Here is a 22704-nt window from a genome sequence, read left to right on the forward strand (position 1 = left end):
CAAGATTTTACAAATGCTCTTTTGGTTAAATAGGTACAGTTTTTCCACAGACAGCACACCAAAATCTTAGGAAAGGCTCCCCGGAGGAGTGAAGGCTGTGGGTATCTCCATATTTATGTCCATAATTTTGGAACGGAGTGTCCAGCAAGCTTGTACAGGTGTGATGACAAGCATCCACAAATGGTTGGCCATATAGTATAGCTCACTAAGCAGGCATTGAAATTATTATTATTAATTAGTATTTATATAACGCCAACATATTGTGCAGCGCTGTACATTAAATAGGGGTTGCAAATGACAGACAGATACAGACAGTGACACAGGAGGAGGAGAGCTTACAATCTAGGAAAAAACATTTTTGGAGGCCATGAGATAGGCACCAAGACCTGTTAATTTTATATAGTGTGTTTTTCTGTGTGTGTGTGTATATATAAATAAATATATATATATATATATATATATATATATATATATATATATATATATNATATATATATATATATATATATATATATATATATATATATATATATATTTATTTTCATATTCTACACACTGTGCACTTGCCATGGTATTGCCAGTAATGCATACATTTGCATATCTACAAGCGATACACTTTAAAAACCAGATAAGTTCACATACAAATAAACATCAGTTATACATACAGATAGATACAAGGTAACCACACCGTAACAATGCGGCATAAAATAAAATAAAAAAATTATAGCATACATATACTCTTGTGTGTTTGAAGCAAGCAGCCCCCAATTAGACTGCATTAGAGAAAAAGGTCCCAGGAGGCCGTAAACGGCAATCTGATTAATTTACTCGATCAATAACTACATCATGCCTGATGGTAATTATAGGAGGAGATAGGATTTCTTGTAAGTAAAAGCCGGCTGGCTGCCAACAGTGCAGGATGTAAACCAGATTGTGAATAGCAATGGAGGGCAACAAATAAAACCAACCGGAAGCATGCAAGTAGTTTTCAGCAAAAACTGCAATAAAGCACCCCACAAACACAAAACTTGAGTAAATGAAGTGAACTAAATCTAACAAACTTGTTTTCAGATTAAACTTAAATTTGTACAATAGGCTAAGCTTTGAGCTTATGTCTTTGGAAAAGGAAGGAGGGAGGATCAGGCACTGACTTAGCTACCAAAAGTCGATCATCTGCACCTCAGAGCCCTTGGAGGGAAATTATAGGCTTGTCAAATATTTAAACAAATGTAACCGGTACCCCTTGTATCAAAATACTAGAAAAGCAGTCACTGTGCTATTACGCAGAAGCACTCCATGCTTTGGTAAATTCTGTGATCTATACAACCCTGAGAGGATGGTAGTGGTTTCTGCTCAGTAGTGCTGCACAACTGCATTACCTGCGCTGTGGAGCACTGCAAGGTATGACTGTTGCCAAATTCTAATGAGGTGCCATTTATAATAGTTACATAGTAAGTCAGGTTGAAAAAAAAGACATAAGTCTATCAAGTTCAACCACTAGGGAAATAAACATATCCCAGATAAAAACCCCTATGATCATAGTTAAACCAGGGGGAGGCAAAAAAAAAAAAAAAACCCTGGTAAATTCCTTCCTGATTCCATGAGGCAATCAGATGTTCCCTGGATCACCAGTCTCCGTTATTTTTACTTTAAAGCTTTAATCCCCAGGTATATTCTGTGCTTCTAGAAATCATGCAGCTTTTTCTTAAAGCAATCTATAGTAGTTGCTGAAAATACTTCCTAGGGGGGCCGATTCCACATTTTCACAGACCTTACAGTGAAGAATCCCTTCCTTATCCAGGGCTTAGACTTCTTTTCCTCCAGACACAGAGAGCGCCCCCTTGTCGTTTGTAAAAATCTTACAGTGAATAACCAGGAAGAGAGTTCTCTATATGGACCATTTACATATTTATACAGGGTGATCATATTCCCCCTTATACATTGCTTCTCAAGGGAGAATAGATTCAGTTCAGCTAATCTCTCCTCATAGCTGAGCTCCTCCATTGCTTTTATTAGTTTAGTTGCCCTTCTCTGCACTCCCTCCTATTCCACAATATCCTTTCTGTCAAGCATTGCACCGTTGCATATTACCATATTGCAATAAAGAAAATAGAGCCTTTTTCCACTGATTTATACCCCCATGCCCTGTCTGGCACAGCATTAAATGATTCTCTTAAGTAACATGGAAAGAATTTATTCATGCCCCCTGCCTAACAAAAGGAAGATTATTATACACATCAGTGTTCTCCCCGGCCCCTTTCAGCTGGGTGCACCACCCAGCACTTTTCAGTAACCACCCAGCTGTCTTTGAGTGGTTACTGAAGAGTTGGGTCACAATACAGGGGCTGCCACCCACCTATGGCTTCTTCCCACCAAGCTTAAAAAATATCTGGGTTGAACACTGCACACAAATTCATATTTTTGTCACTTTGCTTTCCTCTCAAGTATAGCTGATTGGCTTTCTTACTTCCTCTCTCCCTTTCCACGTCTAAGCGCTGCTATATAGGATGGGAATGCAGGAGGGTGGTACAAGGTCTGGTGCAATTTACTTACACTGGTTGCAAAATTTATATTTGCTTTCAGTTTAGTTTTTAGACCCGTTTTCACCCCCCTTAGATCATGATACAGTAGGACTGTGTTTTGTTGCTGCAGTAAACAAAATAAAAAATACAAAGAGCTTTATGCAGTAAGACGAGAACTAATTATACTCGTCTAGTGGTGGGGAAGTAAACACACACTGATTGGCCTGTGCTTCATTCATGACCCTGACCGCATTGCGTGTCTTCTCAGGGCGGAACAACAAGCAGCACACTGAAGGGGTGTGCGTGCACCTACAAAACCACCAAATTAAGATGTAATCTAAATGGAATTGAGGAAGGAAGGCGAGCAGTCTATGCCCCGTTTTACAAATGTAGAAAACTGCAAAAACATTACGAGTTTTCTTCCCAAAGTGCTGCTACAAATCTATGCAACCCTGAAAATGTCACCACAACATTGGACCTCATTTATTAAAGGATTCATTTTCAGTGAAGCTGGGTGATGCAGCAAACCTGGAATGGATCTGGTCCAGGATTCAAAGCATTTGCTAGCAAATAGCAAATGACTTCTATGAAATCCATTTAAGGTTTGCTGGATCACCAGCTTCACTGATGAAAATGTATCCTCCCCAGCCTTGGAGAGCTTTAATAAATTAGGCCCAATGTGTACAATGGCTGAAGTGTGACTTGGCATTGTTGGGTTTTAAGGTCATAGGGAAGTAAACGTGCAACATGAAATTCTGCAAAAGCACATAGAGAACCAGTAATGTGCATACTGCACTGATTATACCACATTGGGCCCAAACCTGATTTGTTAAATAATCTCAGAGAATCGGCAGCTCCATTAAGTGCCAGGAGCTGAAGGAAACAACCAGTGCTGTGCAAAATAAAACTGAACCTACACAAGGCTTTCAGTGACTCTCTGAGCAGAGCAGTGGGTGAGATTGGAAGCAAGTAATTGCTAACTTAACAAAAGCCTGTTTTTACTTGTGTAAACGGGCATTTGGAAAAATCTAAATTGAAACTTTGATGAACAGGACCTCACCTTCCAGGGATAGGTGTGGGTACTGTGTTCTGCTTGTATTTAATCCCCAACCTTAACTCTCAGGGATAGGTGTGGGTAATGGTATTCACTTGTATTCAAACCCCAACCATACCTTGCAGGGATAGAAGAGGCTACTGTTATTAGCTTGTATTCAGTCCCCGACCATATTTCTCATGGATAGAAGTGCATACTGTTATTAGCTTATCTCAGTCTCCCACCTTAACCCTTAGGCCACGAACACACGTGTAATAATTATCGTTTGAAAACGATAATCGTTTAAAAACGATCCATGATTATGCCCGATTCTTTTGAACGATCAAATTCTGCACAATTCTGTAAATGCTGTAACAATACGATCGTTCAAATATAAAACACCAATAATGTACGCACTAGAAACGATCGTTCAAACAATGCAGGAAATGACATGTACAGGAGAAAGTGTATCACAGAACAATCCACGATCACTGAACGTCCGTACACACAATAGATTACGAATTATCGTCGCCCAGTCAGATCCGCCGAGAACGGTCGTTTGTTTCCAGCGAGATTCCTCATTCATCAGCGTTGTTGACCAGTCGTTGTGCACTTTTTTTGTTAACAATTATGGAACGATCTGTTGTGGATCGTTTGTTTCCAACAACAATTATTGCACGTGGCTTGTATTCAGTCCCCAACCAAACTTCTCAGGAATAAGTGTGGTTACTGTTATTACCTTGTATTCAATCCCCGACCAAACTTCTCAGGGATAGGAGTGGGTACTGTTATTAGCTTCTATTCAGTCCCCAGCCACAACTCTCAGGAATAGGAGTAGGTACTGAAATTAGCTTGTATTCAGTCCCTGACATATCAGAAATGTAACCCATCATCAGACTGTAAAGCTACGTACACACGGCAGATTTTTATCGCCCGATAATCGGCATCGGCCAATTATCGGGCGAAAATCTTCCGTGTGTACAGCCAGTGTCGTCCATCGTCCGGACGACCGACCTGCCGGATCCACGGACGATGGACGACAGCCGATCGTAATGAAAGGGAAGGGGAGAGCACGCAGCAGGGTGCCGCACCGTCGCTCTCCCCCCTCCCCTCTCCATAGAGCATGAACGGTGCTGTATGTACAGTATCGTTCATGCATCTTGCAGCCCCTTGTCGTTGGAAAGGATCGTGAAAGATCCTTTCCAACGACAAAAATTGCAAGTGTGTACGCAGCTTAAGGCTCCCATGGAGACCAACTGACACTGTCCAGACTGCTAAAATATAAAACTATAAATTTCACAAAGCCTTTAGTTTCCTTTTATGTAACCTGGAAACCCCCTTTGGTTTCAGCGTTACATAACCGTGGATTACACAGAATTATGACAGTTTTTCGGCAGTCTGCTTTCTCTTGCTTGGGAAAGAGATGGGACAACCTATATACAAATATACAAGACAGGGAGAATCATAGACAGTTTAGCAAAACAGATATTTTATTGCGATCAAATTTTCATCATATATATATATATATATATATATATATATATATATATATATAATCCCGATCATTGAGAATTATAAGCATTCTAGTACAAAATCAGCTTCTAAAAACTGGAAAAATAATCCTGTGTATGATCACAGAATTACTCCAGAGGGTTTCAGGGTATCTGAGGTGGGACAATGTATTGCAATACTGATATGTAAAACTGAGTGAATTTGTGGTTATGTGTATAAAGGACAGGGTGAGAATACATATAAAATATACAGTCATATATATATTCAAATTCCCCTAGTGGTTGAACTTGATTGACTTGCATCTTTTTTCATCCTAACTATGCAGAAATCATTATAAATGCCCTTTTATGACTGTTTTAAAGCAGAATTTAAAGAAGCAATGGTACTGGAGGGGTATCTTTATATTTGCATGCCGCCCTTTGTCCCTGGTGCACTTCATTTCCCCACACAAAATACTAGAACAGAATCATTTACAGTAAGTAAGTGACCGTGGAATGTAACCATGGCTCTGAAAAAATCAGTTTATTACATTTTCTGAGGAGATGGTGTGGGGCACATATGAGGTTTATACCCAGCACCACGAGCAACAGATTTACCAAGGAAATAAGCGCCAAAATGTTAAGTAGCTAAATAAAATTCCAAATGCAGTTGGAAAATAGTAATTTAGACTTTTGTAGACAGCAGCCAGCAGTTTTAGGCAGCATGGTGGCTCAGTGGTTAGCGTTCTGGCCTTTGCAGCACTAGGTCCCAGGCTCGAATTCCGGCCAGGACAATATTTGCATGGAGTTTGTAGGTTCTCCCCATGTTTGTGTGGGTTTCCTCTGTGTACTCCAGTTCCCTCCCACATTCCAAAACATGCAGTTAGGTTATTTGGCTTCCCCTAAACTGACCCTAGACTGTATTATTGACATATGACTATGGTAAGGACATTAGATTGTGAGCACCTTTAAGGGACAGCTAGTGATAGGACTATGGACTTTGTACAGCTCTGTGTAATATGTTGGTGCTATATAAATACTGTGCAATACTAATAGGGAGAGATACTTTTGTTGCAAAACTAAAAAGGGTTTTCTGACTCCTCTCAGCATCCTGCACAGGTCTTTTATTGATCTTAGCCACAAATATCCAAAGATGCCCAGAAGCATAAAACAAAATAATGAAAACCATTATACCGATTTGTATGTTATAAGGGTTGGTATTAGGGGCCTTTGGATGCTTCAAAGTAATTACAACCCTGCTGGCATTTCCCTAATGAAATTCTATGCATGAGTCATACAGCTCCACTATCCGTAGTCCGGACTTTAACTCTCGGTTTCTTTTATTATAAATACCAAAATGAACATGGGAACAGTGGGACTTTGGACCTAATTGATAAAAAAATTAAAGGTTTTCCACAAGAAGGAGATATCTATAGAAAAGAAGATACTGACTTGTCACAATGGGCAGGAACTCTCTCTTTGTAAAACATTTTCCCTTTCTGTTACTGGTTTCCTTTAAGGCAGAGGGACTCCAGAACCAGGACTTTTTGGCAGGGATACCTTGCCTCTGGTGTCCACATAAGATGTAAAGATACAGCAGGTAATTCAGAGGAGGAAGATATCATATCCTGATTTTCTTCTATGCAACGAAACACAGAACATGCAACTGTACTACATGCAAACAACATGCAAATGATTTTGGTGTATGAGCCGTTGGGAGCAGCTGCTTCTCTATTAGATGCTGCACCAAAGACAATGGGTTCAATTCACTAATATGCACAGATACTTCTTGTCATGGCGGTTATTTTCAGCTCCTACTGGCCCTCATTACAGTATTGTGGGAAAAAATGATTTCTGTATCCTAATAAATTTAGCCTTTGTTATAAAGTCTAATAGGTATAATGTCTATATGGTGCATACATGTGTGCAATTGCAAATATTATTATTATATTTGTTTTCATTGGCAACAAGTATGCATACTGCTGGGGTGTATACCACAATGCGAGGATGTCTTAATGCCAGGCACCTGCATTGCTTTATTATATATTACTGTTATTATTATGAAACAGTATTTATATAGCGCCAACATATTACGCAGCACTGTACATTAAATAGGGATAACAATCTAAAAAAAATCCCCAATTGTTAAAGCCCAACTGCAGGAAAAAACAAAATACTTGCAGTGAAGGGGTAAGCCCACCTTTAACCAAGCACATTGACAAAACATTTTAGGTTATAACTGCTTTGCTTGAACCACTGTTTGGGCATATGTACAATATGTATACAGGTACAAAATGATCCCCAATTACTTTACATTATACAGATGAAACTAATTTGCCTCCATGCTTTTATTCCTGTGCGATAAGCACCTATTGCTGCTGCCGCAAGAATGTCAATTATGCCGGTGTGGTAGTATTGGGCAGGTATAACCTGAAATTCTACAGTACTCAGTAATGCTCATTCATTACACTACTGTTGGCATACAAATGGAGGGCGGAGGGTAACCACAATTAATAAGCTCACCATGCCCTGACTGAAAAAGGGTCAGAATCAAAGAACTTTTATTATTATTATTTAGAATTTATATATCACCAACATATAAGGCAGCGCTGTACAAAGTCCATAGTCATGTCACTAGCTGTACCCCAAAGGAGCTCACAATCTAATGTCCCTGCCAAAGTTATATGTCATTAATACAGTCTAAGATCATTTTTGGGGAGAAGCCAATTAACCTAACTGCATGTTTTTGGAATGTGGGAAGAGACTTGAGTACCCAGAGGAAAGCAACACAAACACGGGAAGAACCTGCAAACTCCATGCAGATAGTGTTCTGACCGAGATTTGAACCTGGGGCCTAGCGCTGCAAAGGCCAAAGTGCTAATTACCAAGCCACTATTTTTTACACATACACTCTGATTTAAAAACATTAAACTGCTATTATCTGAATAGTAAATATTACTGTATATAAGGTACCCTACTTGAGTTTGGCTTTATGGAGAAATACTCTGACTCAGGGTCAGTTTTATTCAGATTTTAAACGGTATATACATATCCCCCCTACACACCCACCCATCCACTTGCTTTACAAATAAGTGATTACAAGACTGCTATGTATTAGCTTAAAATTAACTAATATATATATAAAGTGCAGATTTTCACACCTACTGGTATTCTGCTTTTATGAGAAACTATAATAATTTGTAATGGTTTGTAAGTCTTTAACACAATTGTATTACATCTAGGCCCTGTATTGAAGTACAGGTTGGAGAATGAAGCTACAGAGCTCAGTGGGGACATATCTGATACTCCTGGAAGTTCTGAATGCCAAGGTGATCAGCTGAGCTGCAATGCTGAATTGCAGGTAAAAAGCACTGGCTGCCAGAGAACTTACTTACTCTTGTTAGACCTAACATACAAAATTTTAGGATATATGTTTTTTGGTTTAATAAATACATAAAAAAGGGGGCTAAGGAACAAAAGGTAAGCTGTGCGGGTGTGTCGAATCTTAGATTGTAAGCTCTTCGGGGCAGGGTCCTCTCCTCCTCCTGTGTCATTGTTTGTATCTTTCTGTCATTTGTAACCAACATTTAATGTACAGCGCTGCGTAATATGTTGGCGCTATATAAATACTTTGTACTTACCTTTGTACTATTATCTACTAGCTCATATATATATATATACATACACACACACACACACACACACACACACACACGCACACACACATTCACACATTGCCATAAAAAGAATTACCTATCAGCACATATGCTATGATAAAACAAAGTAATGCAAATGAGAAAAGTTTATATTTAAAGCAGAACTAAACCTGCGATATTCAACTGTCATCGTTCCCTTGCAGAGTGCCACCGTCTTCTTCTATCTTCTCTTCCTGTAGACGATTTTCAGACAACTTGATTGGCCGGGTCAGGATGACGTACCCCTGCCCAGGAGCATGTGCAGCTCAGCTTTTTGCCAGATACCCGGAGCAATTAGTCAGGTAGAAGAGATTACTGCAGAAGAGACATTGCCTGTCTTTTGCAGCAATAATGACCAGCCTGATCGCAGTTTTCTAAAAGTGTAACTTTCCCGTTGGACCAACTGATAATTGACCGGCAGATTGGCTTACATAGGACACAAATACAAATTCTTAATAAAAAGACAATTAAAAAAAATGAACACCTATCACATAAGTCTGCATTTTGAAACTCACTTATCATATTGCATAAACCAAGACCAAGAAGTCTTGGTTTGTAATAAATGCCTAAGCTTGAAAAATGTTTAGAATACAGAGTTTAATGCAAATTCCACTAAGGTTAATCTTAAACAAGTGTTTCATACCTACCACTGACCACAAGAACAGCTACAGCTATCGTTGAGAGATACAATGTCACTATTTTATTACTTTGCAAGTCATTTCAGCTGTTGCTGCAGTACTATATATATAGCCATTTGTTTTTAATCAACCACTAAACAAACTAGGGAAAAAATATATTCTCTTAGTTTTCACTTTCTGCTTTATGTATTCAAAATACATAGGAAATTAAATCTTGAATGACAACGCCAATAAAATAAAGCTTTAGTTTATCTAAAAACAATGCCTCCAGCCAACCTGCCTCCAAGCATAATAAAGCCATTTTAGTAAAATGGAAGTCTGCTACCTAATAATTGTTAACAGGATGAAAGACTTTAAAGTCCATTGTAAAGACAATTCCTACAACCAGTGTTTTGGTCTAAAGCTGCGTACACACTTGCAATTTTTGTCGTTGGAAAGGATCTTTCACAATCCTTTCCAACGGCAAGGGACTGCACGATGCATGCGTTCTGCTCTATGGAGAGGGGAGGGGGAGAGCGATGGAGCGGCACCCTGCTGCGCGCTCTCCCCCTTCCCTTTTATTAGGATCGGTTGTCGTCCATCGTCCGTGGATCCGGCAGGACGGTCGTTCGGACGATGGACGACACCGACTGTACACACGGCAGATTTTCGCCCGATATTTGGCCGATGCCGATTATCGGGCGATAAAAATCTGCCGTGTGTACGTAGCTTAATACAGTAATTACAGTCTCGGCATGGTTCTGTTCTGGGACGCCATAAGTACTGCATGGGACAGGTTGATAGAAAGAGATTATGTGTTTATAGATAAATTGAAGAGGTTCAGTTCTCTGGATTAAGATGAGGCGAATGCTTTACTCTCTTACTCAGCCCAGGTGTCTTTAAATCAGAAAATTGTGGGTGCTAGAACAACTCCGTTCAATCAGAATTAGCTGTTGTACCTGTAGATGTCTATGGAGATCTGCCACTGGATTACAGAGAGCTTGCGCTTGTAGATCTCCAAAACCAAGGAGTAAGTAAACCATCTTTGTACGTAAATCTTTATGATTCTGTTCTATTCTTTTCTATGATCAAGCCATCCTGGATTCCTATTCTTTAGATCAAAAAAATGTTTGGTGTTCACTTCTATCAAACGCCTCAAACAGGCATTCTGCAACAAGATGTTACAGAACTAGTCAAGAACCTAAATGTGTCAAAATGGGCTGTTACCATAATATCAAATCCTTTAATAGGTTTTATTTTTATACTTGTCCCATGCTATGTAACCTCCTGAGCCTTGGCACTTGTCAACTGGACTTCCTGTTACTTATTACCCTTTAAAGCACATCTAAACCCTTTTTATACTCATTGTCCCCATTCCATTGATATCTTCTTTTCTTCTCTTCCTTGATTTGATACACAGTTTGCAATGGCAATCAGACAAAAAAACATGCCGATTGCAGAAGGGACATCACCTGTCCCTTTCTACAACAAAGCCCTGCCTGATCACAAAAAAAGGGGAATTTCAGCTCCACTTTAGTAGAGACAGGGCCAAGACAAAGTTTTACAGTAAAGCCCCAATGAAAAATCTAAAATACTGTTTTTATTTAATGGGGTTGGTTCCCTGTTTTTTTTCTTTAGTCCAATGCACATCAATAACATGTTGTGTTTTTTAGTGGAGTAATCTATAGCCTTTATTAACCCTCCAGGGTTTTTTTTTTATGAATCCAAATATTTATCTTATATAAATTGTTAAAGCATGGCTACCTTTAAGTGATGAGTGGTGTCGGAGGGTTTTGGACAAACATTTGACTTAAAACTTATAAAATGACCCTATAAAAATAAATGTAAAAATGTTAAACCAAGTCACAGATAAAAGAGACAACCAATGCTTGCATACGTTTCTTATAAAAAAAAAAAATATTGACTCTGTTGTGGTTTCCTTACTCCTCGCCGACCTCAAATGTTGTTGCTGCCTTCCGGTGGTGCCGCACTCTACATCAGCTGTATATTATCGAGCTGTACAAACAACGCTTCTCTACAAACAACCCTTTCTGTGCTTCTTTAGTCTCTACTTTTACACTGTTTTACTGTATTTATGAAGTTGGTCTTGAGATTGTTTTCTCATCTGCACACATTTTCCCTTAAAATCAGTGGGTAAAACATGGAGGAATGTGCATATATTGCGAGGATTAACTAAATATGTTGTGTTTTTTTTACCCTGTTGTACAATAAATAAATTGGTCTAATATCATTATTGATTTCAAAGGTTAGAAAACTTTTTTCACGGAGTCGTATCAACCTGGAGGCTGCTGTATGAACGGAGCTTCTGACTAATGCTATAGGGCAGTGGTCCCCAACCTTTCTGACAGCAGGGCCCTGTAACATAGCATAAAAGTTTTCCAGGGCCCAGTATATGTACAGCTTACCCTACTCTGCAATTCTCAGCAGCTCGGTGTCCTCTCAGGACACTAACTGTCCTTTTGTGTGTGAAATTTCCCCACCTACTAGATTGTAAGCTCTTCGGGGCAGGGTCCTCTCCTCCTGTATCACTGTCTGTATTAGTCTGTCATTTGCAATCCCTATTTAATGTACAGCGCTGCGTAATATGTTGGCGCTATATAAATCCTGTTTAATAATAATAATAATAATAATAATAGCAGAATAGTGTAAGAGAGCTAGGGTGCTGTCAGGTGGCAGGGCTGCTGGGAATAGCAGAGAAGTGTAAGCCTTACATACATTGCTCTGCCATTCTCAGCAGCTCGGTCTTCTGTCAGCACACTTGCTGGGAATAGCAGAGCAGAGCCGCCCAGGTGCCCGCTGGTTGCGCTCCTGCTGTCACACTGTCGCTAGCTTAAGAGCAGTGTAAAGAAGGCACTACCGCTGCCTGCGCTTCTGCCTCCTGTCATTTGCGGCCCCAAACTCACCTGGCATAGACCAGCACAGGTCTGTGGCCCGGAGGTTGGGGACCACAGCTATAGGGAACCCATTGTGGACACCAAGGATCCACATCAGTGCTTTCTGGGAATATACCCAAAAACTAATAGGACCAAGCACAAGTCTGTTGATGATGGGCCCACCGTCAGGTTAAGAAAATATCCTTAATACAGTCCAAGAAAAAGACCAGGAGCACTTACCGGACGCGGTAATGAAGCTTCATGGAAAAACTGGGAGTAATCTTTAAAACATAATTTGGTGGCAGCCAAAGGTTCTCCTTCTCGTTGTACAGTGCAAATAAATTGTGACACAATGGAGAGATATCTGAAATAAAACAAATGCAAAAATATAACAATGCAAGTGTAAAATGTTTATGTGCAAAGTGTCAAAACCAAAAGCAGCCCAAATACAGATTTTTTTTAAGTGAAATGAAGACAAAGGGGACATTTAATTAGCTGTCCCTGTAGTTTAAATACCCCCCCCCCCAAAAAAAAAAAAAAAATCAACATCTGCATCTAAATTGACTTCATAATAGAAACACATTGCAACTTCAGGGGTGGGGGACAAATGGATATTGTAAAACCTAGCTCTAGTCTTTAAATATAACTACAAATTTATAAAAAATCCATCATTGTAATATGCTGGTCACCAGTTCTTAGAAACGTTGGCTGATGTTCTCCTCCCACCCGTTTATTTTCACCTGGCGATCTTATCAGTAACATTTCCTTTTCTAGGTTGACAATGCTCACTCTCCATACTGAGGAGGATGTGCAGAGGAGCACGGCTACCCTGGGACAGGACTACAGAGCACCACGCCTATATCAATACCAGCAAGGGGAAATTATGTAAGATAGCTGGGAACAATGGAACAAGTATTGAGGTGGAGAACACAGAAAGTCATCAGCTCTATACAACATAACAGATGGCATACAATAAACCTCAAGTGTTATGAAGTTTCTCCAAAACAAAAGACAAAGGCTACTTACTGCATTTCTGAGCTGCTTCAATAAGCAAGTCCTCTGCAGTATACGTTCCTTCTGTATACAAGAGCGGTGCCTTGTCCGCTAGATAGAAATGGACCTCCATCCCTTTAGGAGGCGCTGCATCTACTTCGTACTTTCTGGCATTCCTAATTTTTGCACAGAAAGCCATCTTTACCAAACCTCATGACAGTTTAGATTCTAGAAAACAAAAAAAAAAAGACAAATTGTATTTTAGAACCAAGATACATTAAGAGAAAACACAAACAATTGCTTAAATATTGGTGCTACAAAGGGAGCATGTTTTAACTCTACTGCAGAAAGTTTGTTAGTTAAAAGTTTTTATTTTATTAGCCAGAAAATTTACTTTGTGCACCCGTCTGATCCCGCCTGAAGACAGACAATAGTTTGTAGAACTGTAGCTCTTTACAAAGTCCATAGTCATTTCACTAGCTGACCCTCAAAGGAGCTCACAATCTAATGTCCCTACCTCAGTCATATGTCATTACCACAGTCTGTCAAGTTTTTTAGGGAATCCTACTAGGGTTTTCACCACTTAGGCTGAGAAAACAGTATGGCACAAAATAAGGAGGAAGCATTGATGCAAAAGGAAGAAACAAAACTTTATGAGGAGGGAAGGAAGATTTACAAAAGTGTTATTTTGCTTGAAAAAGTCCACTTTATTGCCCTGATTTACTAGCTCCCCAAGACTGGAGAAGCTAGATTATCATGGGAGAACCTGGGTCATACAGCAAACCTGGAATGGATTTCATAAAATAATTTCATGTCAGTGGGCAAATGTTTTCAATTCTTGAACAAATCTATTGCTGGTATGCTGGATCACCTAGGTTCATCTAAAATAATTCTATCTGCTAAAGTCTTGGAGAGCTTTGCGTGCTTCTGATTCACACTGCGTGCCTAAGGACTATTTATGTTTTTACTATTAATATTATTATTATTATTATTAATAAACAGGATTTATATGGAACCAACATATTACGCAGTGCATTTACACCATTATGCATTACTAAGCCTGGGAGAAAGGAACTCCTTAGAACCTGTTGGATTTTTTACTGTGGTTTGAATATTTTTGGGTGCTATGGCCATTTCTAGATAAACTTTTTTTTTTTTTTAAATTGTGCATTGTGGTCCGCGGTGTTCTGATAAAAGAAAAATGAATGGCATTGTAGTGCACAGACATGTGCATGCTGTGGTTCTGTGTTTTTGCAACGTGCTGATGAGAACGAATGCTCCCTCCTACTTCCTCTTTTGTTTGGCAAACACCCAGATTGAAAGAAGTAAGCACAGCGAGGATGGATTACAACCCATGTTTAGTTTGTACGGCTTTTTTCTCATATGCACATTCATTAATATTATATTATATTGTATATTGTAATATATTTGTGTAACCACATTTTGAAGTGTTCATCATAACTTTGCACAATGCTGTGTAATATGTTGGCACCAGTGATCCCCCCTCAGCCTTTAGCCGGGCAGACCACCCAGCGCTTTTCAGTAACCACCCGGCTGTTTTTGGGTGGTTAATATTATTAAACTGTATTTATATAGCGCCAACATATTATGCAGCGCTGTACATTAGATAGGGGTTCCAAATGATAGACAGACAGCGACAGACTATCTAAGAGCCAGGGAAGAAGCATAAAATAGGAGGGTCACTGAAGAGTTGGGTCACAATACAGCGACCACCCACCTACAATTTCTTTGCACCCGGATTAAAAAAATAATTAAAATTGATTAAAAATTAAAATTAAAACATTTTTGGGTTCAACACTGGGTGCTATATAAATACAGTTTAATAATAATAACTTTGTGTATATTGGGAATACTAAAGGTTCATTCAAATACTGATTGCAGTGGTGACCATCCGGAGAAGACAATTTATCATGACAAGTGTGTAACTTTTCATTTTGAAACACCAGATTCATGTTCGTAGACAAAAGGTTTTTTGAACATGTTCCAAAATGAATTTGTGGTGGTGACAGAAACCACATTACTTTTTACACAGCGAAACATTTTGAATTTACTACCTGCAGATGGTCACACCCAGGACCTGGATAAAAAAAAAAAAAAATGATCACATATATGCTTTTTTTTGCCTGAATGTCAACATTTAGCCTTTTTGCAGGTTCTTACCGTGTTTGTGTGGGTTTCCTCCCACATTCCAAAAACATGCAGTTAGGTTAATTGGCTTCCCCCCAACATTGACCCTGAACTGTATGTATTAATGACAACTGACTATGGTAGGGACATTAGATTGTGAGCCCCTTTGAGGGACAGCTAGTGACATGACTATGGACTTTGGACGGTGCTGCGTAATATGTCAGCGCTATATAAATACCAAATAATAATAAACTCGGAAGACCAGAGTGCTAACTACTGAGCCACCATGCTGCCATGAGTTTGGCTGGGCATGCCCAGTGCGGACACTTCCAGTACACTCGGTTCACCTGCGTAGCTTTACCAGCGCTGTTAAGTTTCCCACTTTTAACATAGGCAATTCAGGCAGAAGGGACATTGTCTGTCCCTTTCTATGGTTATTATAGAAAGGGACAGAAGATATACCTTCTACAACAACTGTCCTTACCTGTCTGATCAACGCGTGTGCCAGGAGTTATATCACGCTAGCATGGCCAATCAATAGCCGTTTTTAGGAAGTAACAAGGAAAATGACGGTGTCCTGTGTTGAATTCGGGATAGGCGAGTAATCGGTATAGTTCTGCTTTAAGTTCCTAGGCGTTTGTGGATTTCTGTGGCTAACTGGAAACAGGAATACGGACATATTTTGGTTATTGGCCAAGTAGACCGGACTGGGGGTACATGTTCTTTTTCACTGCCTTGACCTTGACCTTTTCACACCTTTGTGGCCCAAACCTGTGAATGGTTCATTCATTCATGGTTCATGTGGAACTTCATAAATTTCTACTTTTTCAAAGTTCCATCATAAACTGAGCAACCACTAATCTGTTCAGCACAATGAGACTGGTGGGGGATCATTGTTTTTTCTTGCTGTCTGGGTCCCAATGAGGATAATGTGCACCCTTCCTATCCAGTTGATAAGCAGGGACAGCGACTGGAGTATAAACAGAGAGGTTTTACCTCTTCTCCCTATTATCTGATCTACAGCCTGATGATGGGTTTTGACTTGCTTTAAGTGTTTTGCAAACATCATTGTTCACTGTGTAAAAGGTTTATTTTCCCAGTAAATTGTGTCATACCTTCCAAAAATAACTCTTGTAAACAGCAGAGATAATGCTGCAACGTTAATGGGGATTTTGCCAAGCAAGGACACACCTCTGTTACGAAGCACATCTGGATTTTCAGCATTAGACTATCGATCGGATGAGTCAGGTGGCCAAAAAGTGCAAATCAAGGAAATTTGTTTTGGTATCAACCCTTTGGAGGGTTTTTTATATTGAAGTATGTGTACTTGTAAGGGGGTTTACCCTCTCCTATTGTCTAAGTTAATATTCTGCACTCTCATTTACCCCTCATATTCAGAACATTTTCAGGTCTCGTCACTTTCACCTGTGCAACATCTCCCTGCATGCAAAATCCACCTCTACCTGTTCCCAGACTCCCAAACTCCTTGTACGTGTACTTATCTCTCGTCTGGACTACTGTAACCCCCTCCTCTCTGGTAATCCACTAACCCGACTCTCTCCTCTACAATCTATTATGAATGCTGCAGCCAGACTCATCCATCCTTCCCACTGCTCCTCTTCAGTCAAAATTGAAGGTACCTAATTCCTACACCTTCTGCCCATTGTTTTCAGGAATACCCTCCAAAGATCAGTTTGAGAGATAACACTATACACTTACCTGGCTGTATGCATGTAAAAGGTGTGCAAGAAAAGCAAAAGGAATCACCTCGTAATATTTTATGGAACCAATCCACGGTACCCCCCTTCAAGTAAGCTCAAAATTCTGCATGAAGGCTTGCAAGCTCATTCCGCAGCCTGGCAGCCCATTCAACAGCAAGGACACCTTTTGCCGCATAGTAAAAAACACTGGGGTTTTCGTTACTGAATCCTATCTACAATCAGTGATTGGGCTCCACCAGTAATCAAACAAGTTCTATAATCTAAATAAAGGGGACAAAAAAACCTTTCTTGAAAGGATGGAAAAGGCCATCTGATACCGACAAGATATTTCTTATCCTTGGTCCTACCAATAGGTTTAACAGGTACAGTAATTACCTACATCCCCTGAAGAAGCAAGTGTTGCAAAATGCATTGGGATTCCTAGGATATAACTGAAGTCTATAGACCCGATTTATTAAAGCTCTCCAAGGCTGGACAGGATACACTTTCATCTGGATGATCCAGCAAATCTGGAATGGATTTCTTCAAAGTCATTTGCTTATTGTTAGAAAATGTTTTCAATCCTGGACCAGATCTATTCCAGGTTTGCTGGATCACCCAGCTTCACTGATGAAAGTGTATCTCCTCCAGCCTTGGAGGGCTTTAATAAATTAGGCCCTGTGTATCATTGAAAACTCAACCTTATTTAATTCTTTCACTGACCTATGTACAACATGATTGTTAACTAATACCTGTTTTGTATATAGTTGTATATTTCTTACTGTATATAAGACAAAATAATTTACTTTCTTACACTACACTGCTATGGACTTTAACAACCTTTCTTTTCTGAATAGACTAAACCTATATCTATCTACTCCTTGTTTCCTGGCCGCTTGCATGTTTTTATTTTAGGTCAGCGATTTACCAAGTGCAAAATCAGTATGGAGCCTGGACCTCTGAAGCAAGTTATCAACAATTTATGTTTTTCAATACTCCAGTGATTATTTTGTGCCCAGGCCCAGCTAAAGCAGTTAAAAAAATGGTAAAACTAATCTTCTTTGGTTATAAAGTAAAAATGTACAAACATACTCCATATCCCCTTTAGGGCTCAGTAACACACATTACATGGCGTATGCATGGAATTAAATAAATGGGCTATCAAAGTTCCTCATCCTTCTAAAATTGATTGTGACCCCTCTGTTGACAAAAGACGACTGGGGCATTGCTACACAGCAGATACATGGCCTTAGTGTGTTGTAGCAACAAACATTATGTGTGCATGCAACGTTTGAGACTGAATATAGTTCAGGTATTTAGAATTATTCCTTGTCTCTAAAAGAGCCTAAATGACCAGTAAATTTGGAAAGGAAGTCATGCATTAGATTGTAAGCTCTTCCGGGCAAGGTCCTCCCCTCCTGTGTCACTGTCTGTATCTGTCTGTCATTTGCAGCCCTTAATTATTGTACAGGGCTGCGTAAAATGTTGGCGCTATATAAATTCTGTTTATTATTATTAATAATAATATTAATAATAATAATAATAATAATAATGCATACACACACACAAACTCTATACAACAAGTGGATTTGCCTAGGATTAAAAGGAGGACTCCATGATGCAAAACCAAAACATGCAGCTCTCTATCACTGTAATAAGAGGGGGTGCTGAGAAGTTCCTGGCTTTGCTCCCTTCCAGATGAAATAGAAAAATGAGTGTGGGGGGATATGACAGCCTAATATCTTAGTATGTACCTGTGCAAATATCAGGTCTTTGCGATTCTTAAAACTGTTTTTTCTTTTAGTGAGAAGCTATGATGGCAGAGGCACAAGCAACTTTCACGTCGTTGGGAGTTACGGGCCGTCATGAAGTTTTTGTTTCTCCAGGGAAAGTCAGCAAATTACATTCACACTGAGATGTCACAAACAAACAGTGGGGGAAGAAGTGTCCTTCCTACAGCACTGTCAAAACCTGGATATCTCGTTTCAAGACTGGGCATTTCACCGTTGAAGATGAGCCCTGCAGTGCGCGCCCCCCAACCTCAACTGACCCGGCAACCTGCGATGCTGTCCATGACCTGATTATTGAGGACCAGCGATATCTGTAGTATCACCGGACAGTATTATGCTAACCTACTGGATCAGCTGAAAGAGGCAATTAAGACGAAATGCCATGGAAAGTTGACCAAAGGGATCCTTTTTTTGCAGGACAATGCACCTGTGCACATGTCCAACGTTGTGGCTGCCAAATTGAACACCCTGGGTTTCCAATTTGTCCACCATTCCCCTACTCACCTGACCTGGCTCCTTTGGACTATTATCTGTTCCCAAATTTAAAGAAACACCTGAAGGGGCAACGTTTTGGGGACGTTTCTGACGTCAAAAATTCTGCTGAGAGCTGGTTTGCGGCCCAACCAAAAGACTTTTATTTAAACGGTCTAGAAAAGCTGCAACTACGCTGTACCAAGTGCATCAGTCTCAGGGAGGAATATGTTGAATTAATGTGTTATTTCATAACTCTGGCTCTCTACTTTCTGGGCAAAGCAAGGAAATTCTTAGCACCCCCTCGTCGTTTCAGTGTATTTGGATTGCATCACAGTTTTCCTTGCTGGCAGGGTATGCTGTGTAAGCCCTTTACTCTGATCCTTGACATTCTAATTATAATTATGCAAACAATTCCAACTATGAACGTGATACCAATCTGAGGTCCGGCTACCACGTCAACATCAACTCATGACACCAAGCAAAGCAAAGACTTGATGGAAAATAATTATCAGAAACAAACAGAATGTCAGGTAAAAAATGTGCAAGAAAGACAATGAATAGTTCAAAAACAGCAAAGTAAACATGACAAATTTTCCAAAGTGAACAATCATCAGGTATTAATCAGTGGAAATTCAGACTGGTACCCAAAAAATAAAAATAATCTCATTGTGGTAAGGGAATAACAAAAATGTAAGTTAAATAGGTCCATAGGGATATTTTCCTGGGTTCCCATGGGGGAACTATTACAATACCTTTAGGTCTTCAGGGAACCCCTCCAATAATTATTATATCCACAGCTCACAGTACTCTAGTGTCATGGTCAGTGGAATGAATTCCTCTTACATTGCTGGCCATTGGGATGAATTTAACTTTTACAGATAGCCAAAAAGATAATTGGGGTCACATAAACTGACCTGAGAGGTGCAAATTGCTCATCGCTCAAGGAACCCCTATGGTTGAAATACACTGCCTTAGGATATAGGGTCTCCAGGTAACTTGTCACCTACCATATAGGAACAGGAGACAATCCCCATTGTTTTCTTCATGCTATAACTGCTGCTGTCAAGTAAAAAAACTGAACTCCAATATAAAACATCTACCTGGCATTTGGCCCTGGAAAGAAATATTGGGTTTTTTATGGACTTTCTTATTGCAAATGTATATTGCATCCATTAGACTTTTGCACAACTATTACATGAATTTGGCATTCCCCTGGGTGACTTTTTTGGGGGATTTAAAGCCAGAGCTGATTGGTAGCTGCATGCTGGCATTTAACACTGTCCTGGGAGGTACCATTGACACACTGGGCCTGATTTATTAACGCATTCCAAGGCTGGAGAGGATATACTTTCATCAGTGAAGCTGGGTGATTCAGCAAACCTGGAATGGATTTCATTAGTTAGCAAATGTTTTGAATCCTGGACCAGATCCATTCTAGGTTTGCTTGACCACCCAGCTTCACTAAAAGTGTATCCTCTCCAATCTTGGAGAGCTTTATTATATCAGGGCCCATTGATGGTTGAGCGTCGCTCTTATTTCCAGTGCAGTTTGGCTCAAAGTACGATAAATTTTTGCAGCAGAGGAGAGCTATGGCTCATATCTTTATAAATGTCTAAAGAAATTTGGTTTATTCACGATCCTTCTTTTCTTAAGAATTGGGTGGCTTATTCTTTTATCTGTCAGCTACCATTGGTTGGCACTTTATGTACTCCACGTATATAGATTGTAAGCTCTATTGGGCAGGGTCCTCCCTTTTTCCTGTGTTAAGCTACATACACACTTCCAATTATTATCGTTGGAAAACGAACGACGAACGTTCATGCACGATATATACGAACGATCGTATAGCACCGATCCTGCACATAGAGTTAACGACACGATCGTTCGTAGATATTGTACACACAATAGATACGATCGTTTGAGCGATAGAGGAACTATGTGCACGACAGGAAAGTGAACGGACGTTCGTTCATCACGCATGCTCTGAACATGGACGATCAACGAACGACCGTACACACGAACGATGTTCAACGATCGTCGTCCAATCCGATCCGTCGGTCCGGTCGTTCGTTTCCAGCGACTTTCCTCGTTCGTCGGCGTCGTTGGTTACTTTTTTACGAACGATTTTTTGCCCAATCGATCGTTCGTCGTTCGATTGGAACGATAAAAATTGGAAGTGTGTACGCACCTTTAGTGTTTGTACTTATATGTGTAATATGCAGGTTTGTCATCTCCAACCCCTATTTAATGTACAGTGCGGTCCATCAAATAGCACCTGAAAATCTCTTCAATATGAACGAGTATGATAGTTGTGGCCCCGGATGGCAATCTGTCCCGAAAATTCCCAAATATTATCTGTGTTTATCATGTTTATAAAAAAAAATCATGTTTCATGTTTTTAAAAAAAGTTTGTTATAAAAAAAAAAAAAGAAAAAATTTAGATTCAGATTTAATTTTTTTATGTCATAAATGATCCTAGTACTTATTTGTCAAAATGAGCAGAAAATACAGAATTCTAGGAAATGAAGATACAGAATATTTTGTCAACAACCAAAACTTCTCTAACTGCAGGACAGACAACAGGGAAGAACACGCACAAGACATTATTCAAGCCACCGACAATTTTTAAAGTATCTGAAAAGTGTTCAGTTCTATGATGGGACCGGGCAAGGTTGCAAAAAAAACTCCATCACTATTATTATTACTAAACAGTATTTATATAGCGCCAACATATTAAGCAGCAATGTACAATAAATAGGGGTTGCAAATGACAAGACAGATACAGACAGTGACACAGGGGGAGGAGAGGATCCCGCCCCGAAGAAGTTACAATCTAAGAGGTGGGGGAAGTATCACACAATAGGAGGGGAGATATGGAATGGTGGGAAGTAGTGAGGGTTTTAAGAGACAAAAGAAGGCGGGTAGGCGAGTATGAAAAGATGGACTTTATGGCTCTTTTAAATGAACACAAGGTAGACCATTCCAGAGAGTTGGGGCAGCTCTAGAAAAGTCCTGGAGTCGTGTGTGTGACGAGGTTATGAGTGAGGAATTCATTAGTAGTTCATTGGAGGAGAGCGGGTAGGGGGGTATTTTTCTATCAGGTCAGAAAAGTAAGTGGGGCAAGAGCTGTGGAGGGATTTGAAGGCAAAGCACAGGAGCTTGAATTTGAAGGGAAGGCTGTCGGGTAGGTAGGTGGGAAGGAGGGATGAGTCTGGCTGCAGCATTCATAATAGATTGTAGAGAAGAGAGTCGGGTTAGTGGAATACCAGAGAGATCATAGGAGCGTGTACAAGGAGTTTGGTGGTCTCTAGGTACAGGTAGGGGCAGATTTTGGAGATGTTGTGTAGG

At 39.8% G+C, this 22704-nt stretch overlaps 1 protein-coding gene across 2 annotated transcripts in view; it reads right to left on the minus strand.

Annotated features, from left to right (window-relative positions):
• The window catches only part of JAK1 (Janus kinase 1), a 103950-nt gene that overhangs the window by 35503 nt on the left and 45743 nt on the right, over positions 1-22704 (minus strand). For both annotated transcript variants that reach the window (XM_072419400.1, XM_072419399.1), the window contains exons 3-4: positions 13278-13472; positions 12492-12615 (exon numbers count right to left, since the gene is read on the minus strand). In XM_072419400.1, coding sequence (XP_072275501.1) covers positions 12492-12615; positions 13278-13443 — 290 coding nt within the window. In that variant the 5' untranslated portion in view covers positions 13444-13472. The remainder of the gene's footprint in view (positions 1-12491; positions 12616-13277; positions 13473-22704) is intronic.

Source organism: Pyxicephalus adspersus, chromosome 8, assembly GCF_032062135.1.
Source record: "Pyxicephalus adspersus chromosome 8, UCB_Pads_2.0, whole genome shotgun sequence".
Classification (NCBI taxonomy): Eukaryota; Metazoa; Chordata; class Amphibia; order Anura; family Pyxicephalidae; genus Pyxicephalus; species Pyxicephalus adspersus.